Below are 25,595 nucleotides of genomic sequence, written 5' to 3'. Positions count from 1 at the left end.
TAATGTTACAATACTACTTGTGCCAACATCGTACTTCAGTTGTCTACCGAGCCAATCACACATGACCATCAACATGCTCCAGCGATCACTTTTATGCCCAAACAAACCAATACACTGATATTGGGTGGCAGTCGAGGGGCGAGTTGGGACCCAGGGGTTACTGTTTCAATAGCAGAACAGATTGATTACCTTGGTGTTAAAGTGGAAATTCCGTGGACGCCAGAAAAAACATCTAAGGCTATACAATCCACTGTTGGGTAGATAATAAAACTTAAAACAATACCTTGGCAGCTAAGCTATACAGGAGTGAGTTTCATAGCAAACATGTCCGTGTACCTGTACTTTAATGCGTAAAGCAGCGCTTTAATTGTACATGACCGGCAGGCTAATTACACGTTACGATGACATAGTCTTTGACCCTGTACAATTCAGCCCGACTGATTTGGCAGGCTTTAATTCATTATCATTTGACATTTTGTCTTTTGTATCGCAACCCAGTTTATACACTCAGTGGATTTGTATTACAACGGAGAAAAGTTAATGAAATGCACACTAAAGCTGACATAATTAAAGGTTCAGGGGTCAAGTTTGTTATCTCTTGGCCTATTCCTTACTGTAGGAGTAATCATGAAAACTCTTATATTGTTTTAACTTTGTAAATCAGGTAATTTTACTTTATTACTTGATAAACATATCAACATTTTACCATTCAGTATATAGTCACCATTACTAATAAATATAGATTATTCCACATCAAGTCTCCAGGTCCCAAGTTCTCCTAGTCTTAGGGTCTCATTGTCAAATAAGTCATCCTCCCAAAGGAACGATCAAATGTTTTATAGTCTGGCACAAGCTCCTGTGTAACTGTCAAATGTTTTATAGTCTGGCACAAGCTCCGGTGTATTGGGTCAAATGTTTTATAGTCTGGCACAAGCTCCGGTGTATTGGTCAAATGTTTTATAGTCTGGCACAAGCTCCGGTGTATTGGTCAAATGTTTTATTAGTCTGGCACAAGCTCCTGTGTAATTGTCAAATGTTTTATAGTCTGGCACAAGCTCCTGTGTAACTGTCAAATGTTTTATAGTCTGGCACAAGCTCCTGTGTAACTGTCAAATGTTTTATAGTCTGGCACAAGCTCCTGTGTAACTGTCAAATGTTTTATAGTCTGGCACAAGCTCCTGTTTAACTGTCAAATGTTTCATAATCTGGCACAAGCTTCTGTGTAACTGTCAAATGTTTTATAGTCTGGCACAAGCTCCTGTGTAAAGGTCAAATAAGTCTGTTCAAAGGTCCTGCCTCACTATCAAACCACTCGAGAACCTGAGGTGCTCTTTCACAGTCAAAATCACTTGCAGTCTGCTGGGGGTCCTGTTTTACTGTCAAATGAGTCAGTTTTGACCATTGTTTTGTCTTACTGTCAAACATGTCAATCTTGTTCAAGGTCCTGCCTCGATGTCATACCAGTCATTCTGTCCTGAGATCCTGCCTTATTTTTTAATCAATCACATCACAGTCTATGGTCCTTTTTTCACTGTTAAGCAAGTCACAAATAAAGTTTTGTCTGTTTGTTGAAACTATTCAGTCCCAAAGGTTCTGTCCTAATGTTAAACTTATTTGTTACTCATTGTAAATCCAACCCCTCTTTCCAACCAGTCTGACTTTGGACCATACCGACTGCCATTGTTATACTTAGACACAGTCTGTTGTATATATTATCTACCAGTCAGCGTGGATAAATGTCAAAGATTGCTCGGACATCACGCGTTAAACAATAACACAATTAACACAATATTCATGCCAGTTGTTCTTTAGATACAATACTTGGCAAAAGTCAACGTTTTAAACATCTGATTGATCATCAAATTCTTAAAGTTAGAGGATGATTTAACACGAGGATATCTCACACCAGAATAAGTTATCAATCTGGATCAGTGAAAAACGAATGTATTTTAAACAGTAATGATTTAGTTTATGATTTCACAGTTTACTACAATTGTGCACATAGTTTTGCTTGCTTACTTTTCCTCTTTACTTTTATAAAAGTTGTGGTTAGGCATACAAATTAAAATAAAACCCACAATACAAATATGTGTAATTATACAGAATTATTATTGTCTATTGGTTGGCAGCCGAAATGTATACTTCATTTTGTTTATATAAGTAAATATGTTAGAGTTCTGTATTTATCCAGGGTCAAACCTTGGACACACATTGATATAAATGTAAGTATACAGTCAGTGCGCTGTAGTTTACATTTAAATATGCCAGGCTTCAATCTAATTCCATCATGAGCCTGTCCCATAAGCCAGTCAGACATTTTAATAAACATTTTTTGAGAGAGATGGGGAGGGGGAAAGTCTTTTGGCTGTCCCTGTTTGGTCTCTGGCTGATGACTATCACTTGCTCCTAATCCTGGCATCTCCTGTGACCTCCAACCTCCAGAGATGAAAGAAAGGACTGAAACTGATCTTCATGGGAATGTTTCTGGGGACTTCACTGCAGCAGCCATGTCCTGCTGTTCTGTCAGACCAGCACACTCCCCAGACAGTCCTGCTGTTGTATCAGACTTTCATAGTCCCCAGACAGTCCTGCTGTTGTATTAGACCTGCACACTCCCCAGCCATGTCCTGCTGTTTTGTCTGACCAGCACACTCCCAGTCATGTCCTGCTGTTCTGTCCAACCAGCACATTCCCGTTGCGTCCTGCTGTTCTTGCAGACCAACACATGCCCTAGACATGTCCTGCTGTTCTGTCAGACCAGCACACTCCACAGTCTTGTCCTGCTTTTCCAGCAGTCAAACACATACCCAAGCAAACCAGCATGCATATATATTTGTGAGCGAAAACATTCTAATTCGGTAAAATTGCATATTTAGTAAAGTAGAATGTGCCAGTTACAAGCACAAAAATGTACTGCACTTAGATTTGGCTATTGCAGGAATTAGTGCTTTCAGAAAATTAAGGGCTGATAACCTATGAATTAACATGTAACTGGCAAATAATAGAAGTCTTTTAAAATTGAAGTTGTTTAGGTCAAGTGCTTAGGCAACCTTGGAATATGGACCCCCTACGATGAATCCTTTGGAATTGTTTTACCACTTAGTGCCTAAATGAGGTGAAATCTTCGTCCCTATGGTCATGGTAACATGCTTTAGTGTAAACATACTATCTGGGCATGAGTTGAAAAATATATACCGCTAAGACAGCTATAAACAGCATATCAAACAATTCATCTCGTTCCCTTCTAGGCCAGTTAAATGCATCAGAATTGGATTTGGAATGATACCGAATTAGATTTTCAAAAAAGATAAGTTTAAAGTCAGTTCAAAGAGTCCAATAATGGGGTGGCCCTGGTAAGATAAACAGGTTGATTACTGGGCTGATAAGGTGTCCTGCCTTACCAGGGAGGTTTATAAAACAGCAATGGTGGCCTCTCAACCCTACAATCACTGCAACACATCACCACTTTTTTACCAGCATATATCACTGTAATATCATTTCCATAAATCAGCATAATACCCCATACCTGTAATCTTTGATGGTTGTAGTATTCCTGTAATAAAACAGCTTATTTGAAAGGGAATATTACTTTGACAAAGTATAAAGTATTGGGTTATATCTAGAATAAGAAAGCAGTGTTTTAACTGTTGTGACGGTCTATTTGATTAAGAACATCGGTAACAGACATGGCTGTACATAATGACATTTACCAAAGTGGGGAGGGGGCTTATTTGCGAGAGGGGGCTTATTGCCGGTACTACGATAAATGTTTTGTGCTTTCATACTACACCGATATGGATTGTAGTGGACATCACCAATGTCTTGTTTAAGCTTTCCAGTACAATCATTATTAACATATCCTTATTTTTTACAATCATTTTCAATCGAGTGTTTGTGGTGGTGAGGTAATAATGAAACATTTTGTTGTTGCAGACACATGATGCGACTAATACCCAGCAAGAGGAGCCTGGAGCTAGCAGACAGTGTCACAGCTTCCTGCTTCTGCAGGTGACTCTCTTCATTCAACAACACTCGTTATCAATCTTGGGCTAATTGTTAAAGAATATTCTGCTGAACACATTACTTTCAAAATATTTTTGAAATGAATATACTGATTGTGATACAAGATACTCACTACATATGTTACAAAGGGACTAAAACATTCTGGTAGATTTCTTTTTGTCCTTAGGGACAGATATCATTGATTTTTGAGATACTAGTAAGTGACAAATATAAGCGAGATTTCTTCACAAAACCCATAGGGATATCTGTTATGATGTTACCGTCACATAGATACCCCAATTATCTATCAGTGGTTCTTTTTGACGCAAAGGAAAGAGAAAATACACCGCTAGGACTTGATACCTTACAGTCTATCTATTTATAGAAAGGAGTGTGGGTTGACCAAATTTTGAAATGTCTTGAGGATACTGTATATTCATCCTTCACTGGTAAATCCATATTCACCCTGTGTTACTTTCATCCTTCAGATGTAATAATTATATAAGGTATGTTGTGCACTTATATTTTCTATTATGATAAATTTTGCCATGATTACGGTCGGTGGAAAAAGGGAAAGTTTTAAATGCGGCAAATATTCTTGTGTGTGTTATTCTTTGTTGGGAAATTTATACAATGAGCTTGTTAAAGCATAAAAAATTTGTGCTGAAGTTTCTTAAGCCTTATCGATACAATAGACCACGAAATTACATAGCTTATTATATCTTAAATACAGTTCTTGAATGCTCCAAACTTCACTCATGTATATTAGTATATTACCGCTTGCTTCGGTACTTTATTCTTTCTTTTTTCACTTCACACAATGAAGTTAAGTACAATGCCGAGGTAAAACCATGCCTGTAGTCCGAGTGTCATTAAATATTATTATTGTTACAACGAGCCATCACCAGAATATGGCGTACAGAACAGTTTGATACCTACTCATTTAGTCCAGAATGCTTAAATACATTTCTTACATACCATGATTCCAATAGAGCAGAAGGATACATTTTGATGCTGAATCTTTGAAATGAATTTGCATTTTAACTGTTACAATTGACTTTCAATGTCAAAATAAACCTTTGAGTTCCAAACTTTTTAGAGGGGCTTCAACATGAGATTTCTTTCATATAGTTTCTTTGGTCTCAATTCTGTTTTTGGTATGGTCTGTTCTAAAAGAAGATGATTATTGTGTTGGTTTTGTAGGCGACGTTTACCGGTGGTGATGGTTAAAAACCACATGTCAGAGACGCTCAAGGCAGCCACTACATTTATAGAGCAGGGACGTATCCTTTGTACAAACTGGCCACACCAACACAACAATGGGCGGGCAAGAATGAAACAAAATCTGCTGGTGGTCATAAATTTATATTTATGCCACCAAAGTGTGACTTTGCCGCAAGGGGAAGTGAATGTTGGGTATGTCATTATTTCAGACACCAATACTTCTGTTGGTGTCGGTCATGTACAACAGGGAGGTGCTGCTAATATTTATGTTGAATTAGTTAAATTAGGTCGGCTGTCATTTAATTTATTCATCAGGAGGGATTTTTTTCAAGGGTGTTCTTTTAATATGCATAATTCATTTGTGCCTTAATGCCAACTGATGTGTCATTGAACCTATTGTTGGATAATACTTCAGCTCTACACCCAATACCAATAAGCACTGTAAATGCCAAAAAATAAAATTGGACAGGTTTATTTTTCCTGCTGTTTATTTTGTTATTTTTTGTTATTTTTTTTGATAATACTAAATTTGCAGTCTATGGTGACATAGTGTTTGACAATAAGAAAGGATGCATTATACAAAAGAAAAAAGAAAAAGAAGTATTACACACATACAAAAAAAAAGAACCTCCATAGTTGGTACCGAGACTAAAGGGAAGTAACTCTTTGTCAGTGTACTAGAAGCCAACCTTATGTAATTATATATATTGGTATCTTTCAACGGGATGTCATGTTAATAAATAAAGCTCAATTTCAACATTCTTACCAATCATTTGATTTCTTACCGATTCCCATTTTTTTCTCTTAAACTATTTTCCCTACCTGCTGTTTTATATTGAGGGTATCCTATAGGTATCCATCTTTATATGACCTTACCTAGTTGTTGTAAGGACACAAACCCTGAACAGACCAAATAGGAGTGAAGGTGAATAATTCTGTCCTAAAGTAGGGGAGCTAAGATTGGTAATCTTGACACCTTGAAAATTGATTGGTTTTGCCTTTTCTCCTTCATTACAGGAAATTACCTTTTCAGCAATGATGTATCTCATGAAGAAATTAGCATACCTGGTATCAGTTTTAAATTAAAGGTAGAGGTAAAATAGACTTGTATGTGAAAACCAGTCCTTGCATCATACCTGAAGTTAAATATTGTTGTGTAAAGTGCTAATGTTTTGTTACCCAACATCATGTATTCACCTTTAGAGGTTACATTGACCTTGACAAGTCACTAGATGTTCGTGTAGGACCTCAGGTAATATCAGATCCAGCCTTCCTCGTTAACAGGTAAGATATTTTTTGTTTGATATCTTTATTCCTACTCGGTAGCAACTTTGTAATTATGAATTCAAGATATCTTTGTGCTGAAAAAAATGATTTTATCTTCAGGACTTAACAATTCGTAAAACATAATTTAACCATTCTTAAAACATAATTTAAACATCAGTAAGATTATGCTATTTGTCCAAAATTATAGAACAAGTAAATCACATTATATATTGATGAGTAAGTTGTACATTTCTCCGGTTTAACCATCCTCAGAAGTATGGAGGATTTCATCACCTGGACGGACACCTCCGCCATAAGGAAACATGTACTGGATTACAATGACATGGTAAGTTAATAAAAGATCACACTATATTGGGTTGATGTACTGATTGTAAGGGTCATAATAGACAGATTTTTTTACTAATGGATTAGACAGTTTTTTTGTGAATTGAATTGAGGTAGATTATATGGGTTTTAAAGAGGTCAAATTAGACAGGATTTGTACTGGATGTAGATGTCAGAATAGATGGGTTTTGTACTGGATGTCAGATTAGACAGGTTTCAGTTCACTGACTGTATATGTCAGATGGAGGGCTAATCAAATCGCCTGTCATCCATGGTCTGTCCTTCATCTCTCCTTAAACAATTCTTAATGATGGCGGAAATTTTTGAATTTTGACAGTTAAGTTTTGTTATCTCTATTTCTCAGAAAGCACTGGAGTTTTCTTTCTGGTATTTGGTATGTTGGTTCCCCTTGGTCTGAAGTTGTGCATATTAACTTTCGAGACTGGTCGTATAAACAAAATGGCCCGACTTTGTTATCCTTATTTGTCAGAAGGTACTAGAGGAATCCTTCTTAAATTGTACATGCATGTCCCCTTTTTCCCCTTATCAAAAATATCCCCGACCCTAAATGAGCATTCCTCCCTCAGTGACAGCATGTAAGAATTATAAATTTATAGTATTTTGCATAAAGTTACGCATCTCTCATACAATAACACTTTTCATAGTGGCAAATAACACATGACATTAGAAAGTTTAATGTAATGTGCAAGGTTCCCCTATAAGATTTCCAACATGGGACTGGGTAATAGTACAGGTGTCAGTGTACTGAGTGCAGATATCAGATTTTAACAGGTTTTTTGTACAGATACTTTCTCATGTAAATACAAGAAAGGATGTGTTTCATACAATTTGTTTATTTATACCTTTAAGAGAGTATTGTCAAGTTACTCAATGCTTATGATAATCATTTATATCTTGTGATGGTTTGATTTTGCAGAGAGACGATTTTGACCTGATGAGCTAACAGTCAATGCAACAATACTCCCCATCATCTCTGTGATTTTATGTAAACATTATCAATCCCACAATAAATCTATAAAATTCCTCAAAATGTCTTTGTTTTCATTTGTACTGTGCACCCATAACATAAAGTGTCAATTTCATAGCTTCAACATGTTTGTATGAAAGCATTTTCAAAGCTAGCACATGTGGTAAAACATTTGTGACACATTACCTGGTGTTATGGGTACATCAACTGGTAAATCACTAAACAAACAAATTTAAACATTTCTGACTTTTTTTTTAATTAGAAGTAATCAAATACAGCATTATATTTAACGTCATTTTTCTGTCCTGGTGTTGACCCTGTTATCGCTGGTCCTAGTCGGAGGCATTCTCTGATTGGCTGTTTGCATCTCTCGCCTGGCTCTCAGTAACATCATGCTGAAAATGGAATTTTACATCATTGTTCAGCTTCAAAAAATCATTATTTCATCAAATAGTCAATTTTAAAGTGTTTTTGGAACCATTTTCTTTTAAATTATTTTTTTTTTTTTTTTTACATTTTAGTTTTATCCAAATTTTCACTCAGACTTTTTTCCAAACAATACCTTTCCTAAATAATTATAGAACTCAGTTAAAGTGATGTATGCTTCCATAATGACAATACTCGGACCAAGTTTGAAGGTGAACTGAATTGATTCTGATTATTATGAGTACATGAACATCCTTCATTCTGATTTGCTGATGCATTACAAACAGTAAGTTCTCTTAATATTGATGGAGTTCAGTCAAACTTTGTATGAACCTGCATAATGGCAATGCTGAAGGCAAGTTTGAAGATGAGCAGAATTATATGCAGCATTGCTCATAATAATACCATGTCCAAAATGCCAAGCAATACAGTTATTTCTCGCTGACAGTCCACATCTTCCTTATATGTACAATGTATATATGGAAAAACAGAAATAATTTGTGATTTTGAGCACTCGTATGAATTTCTTTTGAAAAGGTTAACGTTTTTTCACCTGTTGTGGGCATTCAAACTTTCTGTGGGAAGTTTGATTCATATTAGAAAAAGATTGAAATTCAAAAGACGGTACTGGAACAGACTTGAATCACATCAACAAAAGTGGAGCAAGGGAGGTAAATCTTATAGACATGCCATCACCAAAATGAATTAGTGGAGCAAGGGAGGTAAATCTGACAGAATGGCATTGATTTTGAGGCCAGATACTCGAGGTTTACAACATCAGAGACAAAAAATCTGGTTGTACCTGCAGGATAATGATTGTACCAGCTCACTTAGCATTGTCATGGCACTATGTCATTTTTCTATAGGCCAAGTGGATTTTAACTTAATTTGGTCTGGAGCATTGTCTGACAAAGTGGACTTGCAAGTTGTGTAAATAGAAGATATTGTCTTCATCGGGACAAGGGCAGGGCCCAGGCTTAACATTGGAAAAGAGTTTTAAATTTTGAAAATGCTTCTCTTTTTGTGCAGATGAAAGGATTGTAACCAAATTTGATATTCATCATTCTTGAGTCAAGAGGACACATATCAACAGAGGGTGTTGCTCCTCAAAAGGACACTTGTTGATTTTGAAGACATTATCATTAAATATTTTATAAACTGGTATTACATGCACTGTACATTTAATTCACATCTGATATAGACTGTACATCTACTAACATTCTGTGCTAACTACTGTTCACAACATTATACTTATAATCCCTGTATACATACTTGAGTTGGGACAGTTCCCTGATCAGGCCTTTGACAATAGATGTACCATCTGGTATGGAGGGTGCTAGCACTTTTGTCTTAGATTGATGGCTTTGTCCAGTGTCCCTTAAACAATGATCATTTTAGGATATTTCAATTACCTGAACAGAAAATTAAAAATGTATGCTAATACATTTTAATATGCAAACATGTTAATCTTGCACCAGAAGAAATTAATCACCCCTTAAGATTTTTTTCAGTGAAATTATTTTTATGTATGATATCTATATAAGATTAGTGAAGAAACAGACTGCTGGTTAGTTTTATAATCTCTCTGAATTTTCATATTAGATATCAAACATGGCATTCCTTTTTCAAAACATAGACTGACACCATTCCAACCTGCTGTAATGCCCCATTCCTTTACTATGCTACTAGATCATTTACATTAATATTTGACAAACCCAGTAGGTCCTAAGGGCTCCTCTGTCCAGTCCATTACAGTAATAGCACACAGCTGGGAGTCTGAGATTTCCTCCGGCTCCACATCCTCCTCTACAGTAGCACTGCCAGATGTGAGGTTGGAGGTGACATCAGTCTTGATAACTGTTTTCAACATGAGGTTTGAGGCAGCATCGGTCTCGGTACCCCTGTCCAGTGTGAGGCTGGATGTGACATCAATCTCTGTACCCCTGTCCAGTGTAAGGTTGGATGTGACATCAGTCTCTGTACCCCTGTCCAGTGTAAGGTTGGATGTGATATCAGTCTCTGTACCCCTGTCCAGTGTTAGGTTGGATGTGACATCAGTCTCAGTACCCCTGTCCAGTGTGAGATCGGATGTGTCATCAGTCTTGGTACCCCTGTCCAGTGTGAGGTTGGATGTGACATCAGTCTCGGTACCCCTGTCCAGTGTGAGGTTGGATGAGACATCAGTTTTGGTTTCTCTGTCTGTTGTGAGGTTGGACGTGATATTAGTCTCCATACCGGCCTCTACCGTACTCTGGCCCATATGGGTTTCTGTTGTACAGTGAATTATTAAAAAAATTGGCTTATAACTGATATTGTTATTTGAGACAATGGTAAATGGCAAAACTACGATAGAGCATGTAGTTAGTAGTTACATATCAAAATACATACATATACAGTATTAAAGATATTTTACCTGTAGTAGAAATATCTTGCTTGTCCATTGCAGAGCATGCTTTTGTCCTCAGATCACAAGATGTTGATTTGTCAGCACCCTGGGGTGTTGGAATACAAATTGTATTTGCCTTGTCTTGTTCTTTGGGCCCTGTATTGATGACATGCAGTGTTGGAATACCAGATGAGCCAAGTTTTCTCCGATACTTATCCATGGCTGTGGCAGTGATAAGCTGAAGAGTGGGCACCCCAGCCTTAACAATGGCTTCCTCTTTATTCATAAGCTTGCTATGTCCACCAATACCCACCTCATTCGGAACACCTTTGCATTTAAGCACGTCTATCAGTTGTACATCAGGCTCAGTTGTTTTCCAGGTTCCAGGTTTCTTGTTTGGAATATTTTCACACAGTTCTTGTTCTTGGGCAATTCCTTCAATAACTGTCTTGTCAGTGATTTCACGACATATTTTAAGTGGTTCCTTGTTGCATTCTGGCTGTTTACCAGAATTGCTGTTTATTTTCTCAGTGCTAACACCAGACTTAGTGCACAGTTGTCGATCGCCCACTCCATAAAGACTATAATTCTTAGCCTTGTTTGCATGGACTTGTGATATATCTTTATTTGTCAGATGTTCAATTTGATTGTTTTCTAGCTTCTGCTCTGTGACTTGAATAGTTGTTGGTGAATCAGATACTGGTTCCTCCTGAACTCCTCGGTCATAAGCAGTCACAGTCTCCATGTTAGAGGTAATTGTTTCTGCTTCAACAGTCTGTGCAGTGCTTGATTGGTCACTTTCCTGTCTGCTAGACTGCCCAGTGTTGATGGGGTCGTCTTTACTGGAATGGTCAGATGCTGATGACTGGTCCTGGATGTGTGTGGTGGTGACTACACTGTTAGATCTGTTCCTACAACGCCCTGTTGTTTTTAAACGTTTCTTTGGAATATCGTTTTTGTCTTGGCACCTACAAGAAAAACATTTGTTTTTATAGCAGAACACCAAATAAAGTTTTTATAGGTATTAGAATCGACTTGTGACATGACACGATAGTACCAACTTATCAGAGAAGTATCTCTTTACCTGTCAAACTGTGATTGATTCCTTCAATAAAATACTGCTTGTATTGAACTTCGATTATTTTTAAAACATGGGTCAAAATTAGTTTGAATAGAACCAGTGAAAACTTAATATACTGAAATAGGGGAAGCTGAAATATACCAACTTTTATTTGACATAGCAATAAAATCATTGTCCATTATTAATATACTTGTATAGAACAGAATCCAATATAGTGATACCAAGTAGATTTGTAATTCAGGCAAACATTGCATGTTTTAGGTATACCAACCTAGATTTTCCTGTCGACTCTACAACATTTTATCACCTGCTTGTATCCAAGATGAATTAATTATCCAAGCAAAGCTCACTGTTACTCCATTTAAATGTATTTTCTTCCTGTTCTTGGCACCTGACCCATTCTTGACAATAGCCATTTTGATACCGGTATATGGAAATATATCGCAAAATCTTATATCAAGCCAAATGTTGATCAATGAAAATTAGAATTAAAAATAGAAATTATTTGCCTACAGACCCGTTTTTTTCTGGCATTTTACCTGAAACACATAATTTTTGTTTTGGCCTCATAAACGGTATCATGGATCTTGACACTCACGTTTTCCTTTCTGTTGGTTTTGTCCTTTTTGCTTTCCTGAATGTTGGAACAATCTTCTGTGAGCATAGAACTGCATCCCTGTAAAAAAACCTCATTTAATCAAAGTTTTATCATTATATCGTTGACCATACTACTAGTGCAGTTAAACTTGATACTATATTTACTTTGCTTTAACATTTACATTGACTAACTGTTTTCAGAGACCAATCTAGCATGAATATCATTGATAATCATTCTATAATTGAAGTTCTGGTGAAAAAATCCAATACCTTTGATGCTGAGTTTGTCAAGTTGATTTAGAAGAAATTCTGTAAATTCAGAATTATTTCCATCAACTTTTTAAAACTAATAATTAATCTTCATCCTACTTTTTTAGTTTAAAAACAGAGAGTTCATCAACCCAAAACATACCAGTACTGGCAGTACATGTATCTCCAAATTCTATACATAAATAAGAATTACATGCTATAGCAAAACCTCCTCCTAGCACCTTTTGGTCAGATATTTCTGTTAAAGAGAGTTTATTGTTAATTTGAAACTGAACAAGTCCCTTGCTATATCTGATGAAAATAAAGTAAAACAATTTTACTGCATTTATGAATTACTGTTAATGGGTGAATCATCAAATAACTGTAATCTCACTCTCCATCTTGTCCCATGCCTTCCTCTGTGGTGGTCTGGTGCTCTATAGTACCGATTGGTTTAACAAATGATGCATGGAGAATGTCCTTCTTTGACTCACTACCATTTTCTGAATTCAAAAAGATATAGTCATCATAATTGATAATAAGCATTAAGTTCACATCTAATGAGTAGGACAATAGGCCTATGGTTGAGAAATGGTTACTTGAGTTTGTAATATTTAGCTGGTGCATGCATTACTTTTGCTACCTTATGGTACACTTACCTGTATGTCTCTATTTCAACAAGAAGATAATGTAAATTTGAAAATGAGTTCACAAAGCTGTGGAAAGTATTTAGACACAGTGTCAAGCTTATTCAGGAGTGGGGAGTAGCACTGGAGGTAGCACTTGGTAGGGATCGAGGTCTTTCAATTGAGATCTGGTTCTCTGAAATAAACTTTCTTTTCTAATAGAATTGTTTGAAAAAGTACAGAATGCGAGTGTGATGAGGTTTTGTTTGAACTAACAGCTATTAGTTCATTGCTATTTTGTATCATAGAGAGTCGCAACCTCGATTTGTAAGGCTTTGACACTGTCGGTGATCAAATACCCATATGCTGGTCATGTCTGGCAGCTTTATCTTTAACTACGTCAATTTTAACATTTTTTTTGAGATAAGGATCACGGACTGTACTTGTGTATTCATGATGTTGGTGCAGGAAATTGTTTACATAATATGTTGTAGAAAATTGAGGAAACTATTTGCACTATTAGGAATGTTTATAATATGCTGCACCACACCCAGGTTTGTGACCTGACCTACTTATCCCAGTGGAATACTTTTGCATCAAAACTGTACAGTATAATTATGTGATCTATGGAATATTCAACCATTAATTGTGTTTTGACTCCTGACATCAGAGCAGTTTTTGTCTGACCTCTTAACACTGGGTCTTAAAATGATACAGATATTGCTTATTTCATGGTAGCGTTTTGGGGAAAGAAAGTATGGTAATTTGTATTCTGCATCAAATGTCACAGAGGCAGGTTTGTATTTGAAATAAAATAAAATAGACACCCAGAGAAGTATGAAATAGCTTTGAGGAAAGTCAATGCTGTTCTTTGATACTTAAATAATAATAATAATAAAAAAATGTGACTAATATACCATTTGTAGGAAATAAATATGCAAATACCCTATCATTCAGATCTTGTGATTAGCGACAAACGCACGTAGGGCCTGAGGGGACGAACCATTAAGCACCGAAAATATTTAATGTTTCCAACTCATGCCAAGTTGTCGTTAGTGAAAGTTATTACTCTGTTTCTCTAGGAAGACATAACACTTACTTAGTAATAGCCTCCGAACTTTCTGCAAGATCGAATCATTATTTTTTTTAGAAACTCACTTGGCGGTAAATAATTTTCGGTGTTTTTTTGTCTCTTTTTAAGGAGACTTCTTAAATAGCGGTGCGTTCGATAGGTGACATTGGACACGTAGAAGTCTGATATTTTACCGTTAGGAACGGAATTTTAAGAACTTTGGTAGTATTATCCTTCATGTACAGCTCCTTGTTAGAAAGGAAGGGGAAACACCAGAACAAGACGAGATTGTTCTCATTTTGTCTCATAGTAACTATATGGAAACCAACTACATGTTTCCTGGGAACTTTGCATTATCATCTTAAAATTTTAAGATATAACGTTAACGTTTAACGAAGGTGGCAGTACCCAAATCGGATCGGTACCCAAATCGGATCACTTTTTGCAAAAATGCTTATAAATAAATAAATGTGTTAACAAATCAGTTATAACAATGATGTAGTCTTAGAATAGATAGCCATGCACCATTTTTTTGACAACAGATAATTAGTTTTTAAGTTCAAATAGCGCAAGAAAACGTAATTCAAACTCAAATGTCAATGTTTTGATTACGTTTTTAAAAAATGGCGCGTGCGACGACTATGTACTCTGTTTTGGACTATAGGAATAAATTCACACTATAGAAATACTTTTTGTCATATAAATTCTAAAGGTCATCATAAAATGTTTATATGCTGACAAAAAAAATATTCATTTGAAGATTAAGTGTACGATACTGCAAAATTCAAGCCGTGATCCGATTTGGGTCCCGACATTCGCAAAAACAAGAGAGACGCTGATTGGTGACTTCAGAGCGTTCTATAAATATCTCAAGTGAGCCCCGGGTACTAGAACACCCATCGATATTCTATTTTTGATACAATCATAAATGAATATAATTCCTCCTCAGATAATTTCAATGATTTAATTAAATGATGGTTTGGTGATCCGATTTGGGTACTGTCACCTTACGTTACTGTTAACCACACGTTAAGCTTATGATTAGATACTAGGTGAAGTTTCTGAAGAAGCATAACTTAGTTGAGGGACAGACCATGTATAGGCCTAGGCTTCCTTATTTTCTAATTTCTCAGTGTTAAAATAGTTTTTCTTTATTATCTTGGTGAAGGACCTTGCCTTATTTGAAGCCATACACTTGAACATTACATTTTACATTACTATTACACTTTCGAAAATAGATTTCTTTTAAGTTAAAGCCGGCCGGTCCAACTTTATTTTACAAGAACACACAACATCATATAAACATGTCAAGCAAGTTATGTTTTTAACAACACCCCGGCGGTAGTAGAAAAAGTGGACAATGTCGGAACTAATAAAAACTAAATCTTCAACTTAACTGTCGTCATCCTTTCGTTAGGCTTGTACAACTATCACCGTTGGCAGAACATGCAAAAAATTGTCTTGACGGAACATAACATGTTACCGGTCATAATTATAAAAAAAATACTTTTAATAAGTTTAATAAGTTCTGAGATATCACCGTGGTACATATATTTACGTCAACAGTTCTGATAGGCCATATATATCACCGCTCAAGTTACAAAGCTACGTCAATAGGTAAGGGATATCACACCATTACAAAAGTATATTAAAATAAGTCTGACTCATCACAATATTACAGAAGTACGTCAATAGTTCTGAGATATCACAACACTACAGAAGTAACGTCAATAGTTCTGAGATATCACAACACTACAGAAGTAACGTCAATAGTTCTGAGATATCACAACACTACAGAAGTAACGTCAATAGTTCTGAGATATCACAACACTACAGAAGTAACGTCAATAGTTCTGAGATATCACAACATTACAGAAGTACGGCAATAGTTCTGAGATATCACAACATTACAGACTTACGTCAATAGTTCTGAGATATCACAACACTACAGAAGTAACGTCAATAGTTCTGAGATATCACAACATTACAGAATTCTTCAATAGTTCGAGACATCATAGGGTACAGAGTAACTCCAACAGTTCAGAGTCTCATTGGTGATTTGCGGTCATAGAAATCAATGAAATGAGTTTTAACAATCGTACCTCTTAAAACACAACAATGCCTGAAACGATGGCAAATGAAAGTGTGTGCAGACGGATGGATATTGACTAAATTCCCCTACCTGATTCTGCTTTAAAACACACAAAGAAATGTTTTAATATCTTTTTGGGCTGTTTGGTCATGGGGCGGGCTAGGGGTGTTGGATGGGGTCGAGGGATTCTGGCAAAGTTATATAGCATGCAATTGGTCTTAAAGCAGCTATTTCGGAGAAACATTTACACATAGAACTCTCTCGACTTATCTGAAGTTGGCCTAAACTTACTTAATTTGAATTAGGTTGCCCGGTACTTTGATATTTTTTGTACAATTCAGTGAACAGATATTTATCGGTCGGCGTACTTTCTCACTGGCCTTCGTGTTGACTTCTGACGTCATACGCGACGTTTTATCTGGATAACATTTTATCGAACTTTACCAGCTTTACCCAATGAAACATTAAAGTTGAACTTAAAAACTGTTCAAATTCTAATGCACGACTGAAAACGCAATGTGCTGTGATGCATTTAGTTAAAAACGTCGATTAAAGCGCGGTTATCGTTGTTATTTATGCAGTTGGTTTGGATAAAATTTCTATTTGAAAATTTAACATAATGAACCATAAAGCTAACAACGCTTTTAACAATGGATCCGGAACTCCTAGTATATAGGAGGAGGAACACCAGCTGAACAGACACTGCATGTAGCTGTCTTCTACAAGACCACCTTTGTGACGTCACTGACCGGTCTACCCTTTAAAGTTAACCGTCTGCGTTAGATCTTAGGACCGGACAGGCACTTTCTGAAGGTAACTGATCCGTAGCACTAAGAATGGTATTTTGAACCTTGCCACATCTAGGAGGCCATGGCAAACTGATTGGTTTTTTTTACCCATTTAATACATACATCTGCATTTTTATCGAAGGTATTTATTCTATAATTGGATATATCTGAATTTAAAATACAGATATCTTCGTTTGAATTACAGATATCTGCATTTTAAATATATATATCTGTATTCTAAAAGCAGATATCTCAAATTATGACATAATACAGATATCTGTAATTTGATTACAGATATGTGTCATTTTGGAAAAAAAATATAGATATACAGATATCTACAATTCAAATAGAGATATCTGCATTTTTAAATACAGATATCTCCATTTACAAATAAATAAAGATATCTGTAATTGGAATATAGATAACTCTATTTAATATGAAGATACATATTAAAAATTTAAATACAGATATCTGTATTTTTGATCGCCGTGTCAGCAGCACTTGACATCACACGGTCCGCGTTGCTATGACTAGGCCTAGGATTACTTGCCGCCATTTTCTGGCCTCGTGAACATTTTCACTTTCCTGTTTCCTGTCATGCGTAAAAGTACACTACGGGAGCAGTCATTTTACAGTTGATGAATAAAAAGAGATATATGTATTTTTACATAAAAAAATATATGTATTTAGAATATATATATGCATTTAAAATACAGATATCTACATGTATATTTTCAAATAAATAGAGATATCTGTATTTGGAATACATATATCTATGTTTCAAATACAGATACAATGTATTTATAATTATACAATAAATACAGATATCTGCAATTTATTCTTTATTTCAATTACAGATATTTGTATTTCAAATACAGATATCTGTATTCTGTCAATAAATGCAGATATTTAGATTAAATGGGCGAAAACCCAAACGGCTTGCCATAGAAAGCTGGGACACAATGATTCTTTGATTTTTTCTGTAAACAATTTAATAATGTTCACGTTGGATTATTTGAAGTCGCGTCTGAAAATTAGCCTCGTTTAGATGTACTAATAAGTGCAAAACAATTCCGTGTTTTTGACGACATAGTTATGGCTTATCTTTCGTAGACAGGGCCTTGAACAACTCCACTCTTATCTCTGACCTCATTTGCCGGCAATCATAAATTTGTTTTTTTTATACATGAAATTTTAAAGTTGACAATCTGACTGTCCTTTCCATATCAGCTGAAGAACAAGATGGCAGCATATACGTTGCAGGTGCTCTCACTCCTGTTTATATACGCGACACTTGTCTGGGTGAGTGTTAATATCCATATCTGTAGGTTTGAAAAAAAACATTTAAACAACCCATATAATTTATCATTTGATTACCAAGTTTCTATAAAGTTCACGAAATATTCACCCGATACCAACGAAATCCAATAAAAAACAACGTTTTGGAAAAATATGCACTCGACTTCAAAAATAGTAACGTTTGGGCTAGGTTTTAGGAAGATGTTCTTATCCAGGTGACAGGCGGCATAGCTTCTTTTGAAGCATTAGCAATTGTGAAACAAATTCGAATTTAGCATCATTTAAACAAGTTATTTCACTGCTTTTTCAGCGAATTTAGTTCTGCGCTCTTACTATTGCTCTATTTGAACAGGTGAAAGTCTTAGAGAAAATATTACTACCATTGTATTTGTGTTTTGGGGGGTCACACAAGGACTTTTTGTTGTTTTATTATTATATATTATGCAGAGAGAAAGCCGTCAATGTTTTTTTCTACTTTTGTTGAAATGTTTCCCCTTATCTTGATCCTTTGCACAGGGTAGATATTATGAAGCCGAGAAACTCGAACGACAAGTATCAAACATCCCAGGTAGGTATTTCTTCTTGTAGAACTACTGCAGCTGATTTTTATATTATTAAGATGAATTTTTCATCGTTAAACATAGAATTGATTTTTGTCAGCCATCTTTGTTTTTTACCATTCCATCCAATTGTCACTTGGCGGTATTTGTGACAATTGTGATGGTTTTCAGACTATTTAGGTCCAGTAACTCTCAGTAAGAGTGTGAGTTTACGAAGTCCTACAACTCACTATTACTCTCAAGCCTCCAGTAGATGTCGCTAATCATTACTATGTAAACTAGTTCAAGACAGTATTTAACACTATTTGTAGGTTTTACAAATAATACAAATATTTGAGCTTATATTTAGAAGATGGAACTTTTAGAATATGTTCGTGAAGTCTTAAGTGGCAATGTGTCAACAAATCGCCAATCCTTAAACCAGTTCACTGAATACTGTAAGGGTAGTCTTTTGGGTTCTGTCTCCCAATAAACTAGCAAGACTACATTATGAGAGAGACGAGAAAATGAAAACTGGCCTTGTTTTATTGATAAAGGACCCCAAAGCACTAACTTATCTCGGTGACACATTTCCTACTGATATTGTAAACGTGACTGATATGAGTTCTATTTTTTTTCTATTTGAGTTTTAGTAGCAACCGCTAGGTCAACGATGTATTGCTGCCAATACTCAATTAAAATATTTGTCTCAACTAGGATATATAGGTTAAAGTTTACACCATTAGCGTAATAGGTAACTAATTAACAAGCCCTCAGAACTACATTTGGTTTTAGTGTCTTAAGATGAATCGATTATGAGGGAAAGGGAGGCAATAACTTGTTTTATTAAGTATTAGCAAAGTGTATATATTCCTTCCTTTCTGCTTCTCACATTCCAAAATAGTTCAACTTCACTGCGTCATATAAAACAGATGTAGTTTCCTCTTGTTACAGTTCCATATTTTCTGCACATAATACAAGAAATGCATCAGAAGGATTTTTAGTATGTGGGTATGGCATGATGATTATCTCTGGTATACATTTGAATATTCGTAATACTTTTATTTCCTTTGAAACTGATTTGTGAATCTCATTTGTGATCACATCATTTTGCATCATCCGAGTTTAGAATAAATCCGAGGTGTTTGTGTGTAAATTCTAAATATTGCCCGTCCAATCTTACTTGGTTCAGTGATATCTCATTTTAGGGTAAAAAGAATGTCTGTTTTTTCAGGATTAAATTTTACTTGTCATCTTTTTTTGACAAAATATTTTTACAACCCTGAATTACGATTAGGTGTTGTTTGAATGTCTATACGTGACGAACAGTACAGCGAAACTAGACTTGGTCGATTACAGGCGACCAGGTAGCTCGTCCGTCTTGAGTTCGGAGAGTCCCGGGTTCGAACCCTGGTCTGGCCGTTGCATTCCTCTTTCTCCTGTTACACTAGTCAGAGGTATCATCCTATAGTTGATAGACAATAATGCTTGTTTATCTTGTATGTATCGTTGTATTGTTACTTCCTTTCAAGAATTTCTTATTGATGATACAATTATATGGCGTCCATTGTCGTTAATATTACGCAATATCTCAGATCTCAGTTTATGTAAAAGTATAGTGAACAGGGCATTGGTAATGTTGTGATATCTTATGTCTTATCCCTTTACTTCATTTCTGTCAGAAAAAAACACCAGCAGAGATGGTTGATATTTCTTAGTGTTAACAAAAATTGTGATGTATCTCTTTAAAAAATGTAATGCATAGAAAAACTTTTCCCGTGTAAAACAATATTTATTTCCCTCGTATGGCGGAATCTACAGGTATTATCACTCGTACTTCGCACTCGTGAAACATATTGATATTCTGTCATACTCGTGAAACATATCGATATTCTGTCATACTCATGAAACATATTGATATTTTTCATACTCGTGAAACATATCGATATTCTGTGATACTCGTGAAACATATCGATATTCTGTGATACTCGTGAAACATCTCGATATTCTGCCCTACTCGTGAACAATATCGATATTTTTCATACTCGTGAAACATATCAATATTATGTCATACTCGTGAAACATATCGATAATTTTCATACTCGTGAAACATATCGATATTATGTCATACTCGTGAAACATATCAATATTATGTCATACTCGTGAAACATATCGATATTCCGTCATACTCGTGAAACATATCGATATTATGTCATACTCGTGAAACATATCAATATTATGTCATACTCGTGAAACATATCGATAATTTTCATACTCGTGAAACATATCAATATTATGTCATACTCGTGAAACATATCAATATTATGTCATACTCGTGAAACATATCAATATTCTGTGATACTCGTGAAACATATCGATATTTTTCATACTCGTGAAATATATCGATATTCTGTCATACTCATGAAACCTATTGATATTTTTCATACTCGTGAAACATATCGATAATTTTCATACTCGTGAAACATATCGATATTATGTCATACTCGTGAAATATATCGATATTCTGTGATACTCGTGAAACATCTCGATATTCTGCCCTACTCGTGAACAATATCGATATTTTTCATACTCGTGAAATATATCGATATTCTGTCATACTCGTGAAACATCTCGATATTCTGCCCTACTCGTGAACAATATCGATATTTTTCATACTCGTGAAACATATCGATAATTTTCATACTCGTGAAACATATCAATATTCTGTGATACTCGTGAAACATATCAATATTCTGTGATACTCGTGAAACATATCAATATTATGTCATACTCGTGAAACATATCGATAATTTTCATACTCGTGAAACATATCAATATTCTGTCATACTCGTGAAACATCTCGTGAAACATATCGATATTCTGTCATACTCATGAAACCTATTGATATTTTTCATACTCGTGAAACATATCAATATTCTGTCATACTCGTGAAACATATTAATATTCTGTCATACTCGTGAAACATGTCGATATTATGTCATACTCGTGAAACATATCAATATTATGTCATACTCGTGAAACATATCGATAATTTTCATACTCGTGAAACATATCAATATTCTGTCATACTCGTGAAACATCTCGATATTCTGTCATACTCATGAAACATATCGATATTATGTCATACTCGTGAAACATATCAATATTATGTCATACTCGTGAAACATATCGATATTTTTCATACTCGTGAAACATATCAATATTCTGTGATACTCGTGAAACATATCGATATTCTGTCTCGTGAACTATATGTTGTATTCACCCATAAACAATTTAATATCATCTACATCTTAGTTCAGTTTCCGATATGTCTGATACAGTATATGAAATATATCTTAAGGTATCTTTCTCTATACTTATAAAGAATATATCTGATTAAGCATGTGAAGCCCATCTGATGTTGTATATGTGTTGTAAGACAGCATATCTTGCTAATATATTCAGATATTTTGTTATGACGATGTCTTGAAATACATATACACCATTTGGGAGAACACACGTATGACGTAAGATATATATGAATCTATACTGTCTACCGTGTCGTCACATACAGGTAGGAACCCACTGTGCTATGACAATGTGACCAACTGTCAGAGCTACATCGACCATGATGACACCATCTGTAGCTCAGACTCTCCGTTCTTTGGCTGGACCAGCATGCATTGCCAGGCCAGTTGTGGTGTCTGTCAAGGTCAGTCAAGGTCAAAACTGTAAACAGTAAAGGTCATAAGTACTTTATACCGTCAAACTTTCGCCCTTCACCCATAAAACCAATTTTAATTTCGCCCTTCAAGTTTAACTACTATATTTATAATGCTGTTAACTAATAACTGCAGTGATGATAAATTCGCCTTCATTCTCCTTTTGCGGACATGATCATAATTTTAGGAGGCACGGTAGTCTAGTGGTAGGACGACGGGCTCGTGACCGTAGGGTTGCGGGTTTGAGTCACGCCACGGCACTGTGTTGTATCTTTGAGCAAAATACTTTACTCCGCTTGTTCCAGTCTACTCAGCTGTAAATGAGTACGTTGTTGGGCAGTGCTAGAATTGTTGAATATTATCATTATCAATATCTCTATTTCCTCCAAAAACACACGCCATTTCCAAGTTCCAAAGTGTTTCGCAGTAATCGTACAACTTTTTTACATATACATGAAGTTGACGTTTTGTGAATCCTCTTGTGTGTATATAGCGTCGAGAGTTAAAACCGAAATGTTCCGAAAAGTGCAACAATCATTCTCAGGCCTCAGCCACCCAGCCAGCCAATGTTTCAGCACGTGGCTGACGTCAACCTCATGAATATGTAAAAAAAAGTGGCACGATGACTGTGAAAAACTAGGAAACTTGGAAATGGCGTGTGTTTTTGGAGGAGATGGAGATCCTGTCCGCGGAAGGAGAATACATTTTACGTGCATATAGGAGGTTTGTGAAAGAAAAAAATATCCACCTTTCCAACGGTACCAAGCATTTTTTTATACAAAAAATAGAAATGTGATTTTTGATGCAGGAAAGTTAGGTGGGATCGATATTTCGGCATGGAGAGCTTTCCGCCCTTCTCATATAAATCATCATTGGGGGGGTGTTTCTTTACCGAAAATTAATCTAAACCCCAAACGTGTACATTTACTTTTGTGGTACTTCAGTTGGACCTACCACTCTACCTCCGATGTCTTTTGCTATACGTAGGTTTTGTGTATTTGTTTTCCTTGTACTCCTTTTGTGGTACGTCATGTGGACCTACCACTCTACCACCGATCTATCGGTCTCTATACGTTGGTTTTGTGTTTTTGTTTTACTTGTACTCCTTTTGTGGTACGTCATGTGGCCCTACCACTCTACCACCGATCTGTCGGTCTATATCCGCTGGTTTTGTGTTTTTGTTTTCCTTGTACTCCTTTTGTGGTACGTCATGTGGACCTACCACTCTACCTCTGATCTGTTGGTCTATATACGTAGGTTTTGTGTTTTTTATTCTTGTACTCCTTTTGTGGTATGTCATGTGGACCTACCACGCTGGTTTTGTGTTTTTGTTTTCCTTGTACTCCTTTTGTGGTACGTGATGTGGACCTACCACTCTACCACCGATCTGTTGGTCTATATACGTAGGTTTTGTGGGTTTTTTTCTTGTACTCATTTGTGGTATGTCATGTGGACCTACCACTCTACCACCGATGTGTCGGTCTATATATGCTGGTTTTGTGTTTTTGTTTTCCTTGTACTCCTTTTGTGGTACGTCATGTGGACCTACCACTCTACCACCGATCTGTCGGTCTATATAATTAGGTTTTGTGTACTTTTCCACTTTTACTTCTCCTGCCGTACCTTAGGTGGACCTACCACTCTACCACCGATCTGTATGGATGAGTTAGATTACTGCGATACTTTCGATATACCCAAGGCCTGCAGTGACTTCCCCAAGTGGGCCTCCGAAAAATGTCGACGTACTTGCAATGTCTGTCAAGGTAAGTTGCATGGTTTCTGCCGGGTGTAAGTCATGTGATTTCTGTCAAATGTCTGAGTTACCCGTATATTACTGGACGCCCCGTGAACCCCTACCGGTCAGGGGTGCAACCTATTCAGGTATGATTGCAGTAACCCCACGGTAACCAAAACTGTTCAACGTTTCATAAACTAAACTATTCTGTATATGATTATTTCGTACCAAAATTGATAATTCCATTCGTCTTAACTTTTGTCATCAAAACATGAACGATTCTCATTAAAATGAAACGAGTCGATTCGTTTAGCTGTTTACTGACCTCTGACCTTTGTACAGGAGGGCCGACGACAACTCCGCCCCTTTGTGTGGACACGTTGAGTACGTGTGGTTCGTTCGATATCCCTAAGGCTTGCGAGGCTTTTCCGTCATGGGCCACAGACAGTTGTAGACACACATGCAACGTCTGTACTGGTAAATATCATTCTTACGGTCCCTTCACCTGCTCCAGTGCCCACTTTTGTACAACTAATCAGCAACCTTCTAACTTATCTAGTATCATCCTTCTCTTTATCCTATTGCTCATCAGTCAATGTTCGATGTCATGATGCAAATCAGTATTTTTTTCTTCTTCTTTTCTTGTTCTTCTCTGAACCATTAATATAATTTCCTTTTTCATTTACCTCCTCTGTCCGCAGCTGTACAGGAATCATTCTTGAAACACTCCCTAAACTCCTCTGTCAACGTCTATACAAGTAGCGTTCGTCACATCCTCCTTTAACTCCTCTGTCAACATCTATACAAGTAGCGTTTGTCACATCCTCCTTTTATTCCTCTGTCAACATCTATACAAGTAGCGTTCGTAACATCCCCCTTTTATTCCTCTGTCAACATCTATACAAGTAGCGTTTGTCACATCCTCCTTTTATTCCTCTGTCAACATCTATACAAGTAGCGTTCGTCACATCCTCATTTTATTCCTCTGTCAACATCTATACAAGTATCAGTCCTCACACCCTCCTTTATCTCCTCTGTCAACATCTATACAAGTACCAGTCGTCACATCCTCCTTTAACTCCTCTGTCAACATCTATACAAGTAGCGTTCGTCACATCCTCCTTTAACTCCTCTGTCAACATCTATACAAGTAGCGTT

General features: G+C 36.2%; 2 protein-coding genes across 3 annotated transcripts in view; both read left to right on the top strand.

The window, feature by feature from the left end:
* LOC110449852 (U3 small nucleolar ribonucleoprotein protein IMP3-like) overlaps positions 1–7,888 on the top strand; it is a 56,299-nt gene extending 48,411 nt beyond the window's left edge. The window contains exons 3-7 of the mRNA XM_021496982.1: positions 3,934–4,008; positions 5,206–5,285; positions 6,459–6,510; positions 6,766–6,838; positions 7,775–7,888. Coding sequence (XP_021352657.1) covers positions 3,934–4,008; positions 5,206–5,285; positions 6,459–6,510; positions 6,766–6,838; positions 7,775–7,801 — 307 coding nt within the window. The 3' untranslated portion in view covers positions 7,802–7,888. The remainder of the gene's footprint in view (positions 1–3,933; positions 4,009–5,205; positions 5,286–6,458; positions 6,511–6,765; positions 6,839–7,774) is intronic.
* A 9,149-nt stretch (positions 7,889–17,037) lies between these two features.
* LOC110449850 (putative tyrosinase-like protein tyr-3) overlaps positions 17,038–25,595 on the top strand; it is a 16,363-nt gene continuing 7,805 nt past the window's right edge. Inside the window, exons 1-6 of one of the 2 annotated variants that reach the window (XM_021496976.1) lie at positions 17,038–17,167; positions 18,373–18,444; positions 18,958–19,009; positions 22,555–22,692; positions 24,331–24,465; positions 24,780–24,914. In XM_021496976.1, coding sequence (XP_021352651.1) covers positions 18,385–18,444; positions 18,958–19,009; positions 22,555–22,692; positions 24,331–24,465; positions 24,780–24,914 — 520 coding nt within the window. In that variant the 5' untranslated portion in view covers positions 17,038–17,167; positions 18,373–18,384. The remainder of the gene's footprint in view (positions 17,168–18,372; positions 18,445–18,957; positions 19,010–22,554; positions 22,693–24,330; positions 24,466–24,779; positions 24,915–25,595) is intronic. The other variant, XM_021496977.1, reaches the window with a different exon arrangement.

This window comes from Mizuhopecten yessoensis, unplaced genomic scaffold, assembly GCF_002113885.1.
Source record: "Mizuhopecten yessoensis strain PY_sf001 unplaced genomic scaffold, ASM211388v2 scaffold4835, whole genome shotgun sequence".
Classification (NCBI taxonomy): Eukaryota; Metazoa; Mollusca; class Bivalvia; order Pectinida; family Pectinidae; genus Mizuhopecten; species Mizuhopecten yessoensis.
The sequence above is the reverse complement of the archived record's forward strand: the minus strand, read 5'-3'. Positions and strand labels throughout refer to the sequence as shown.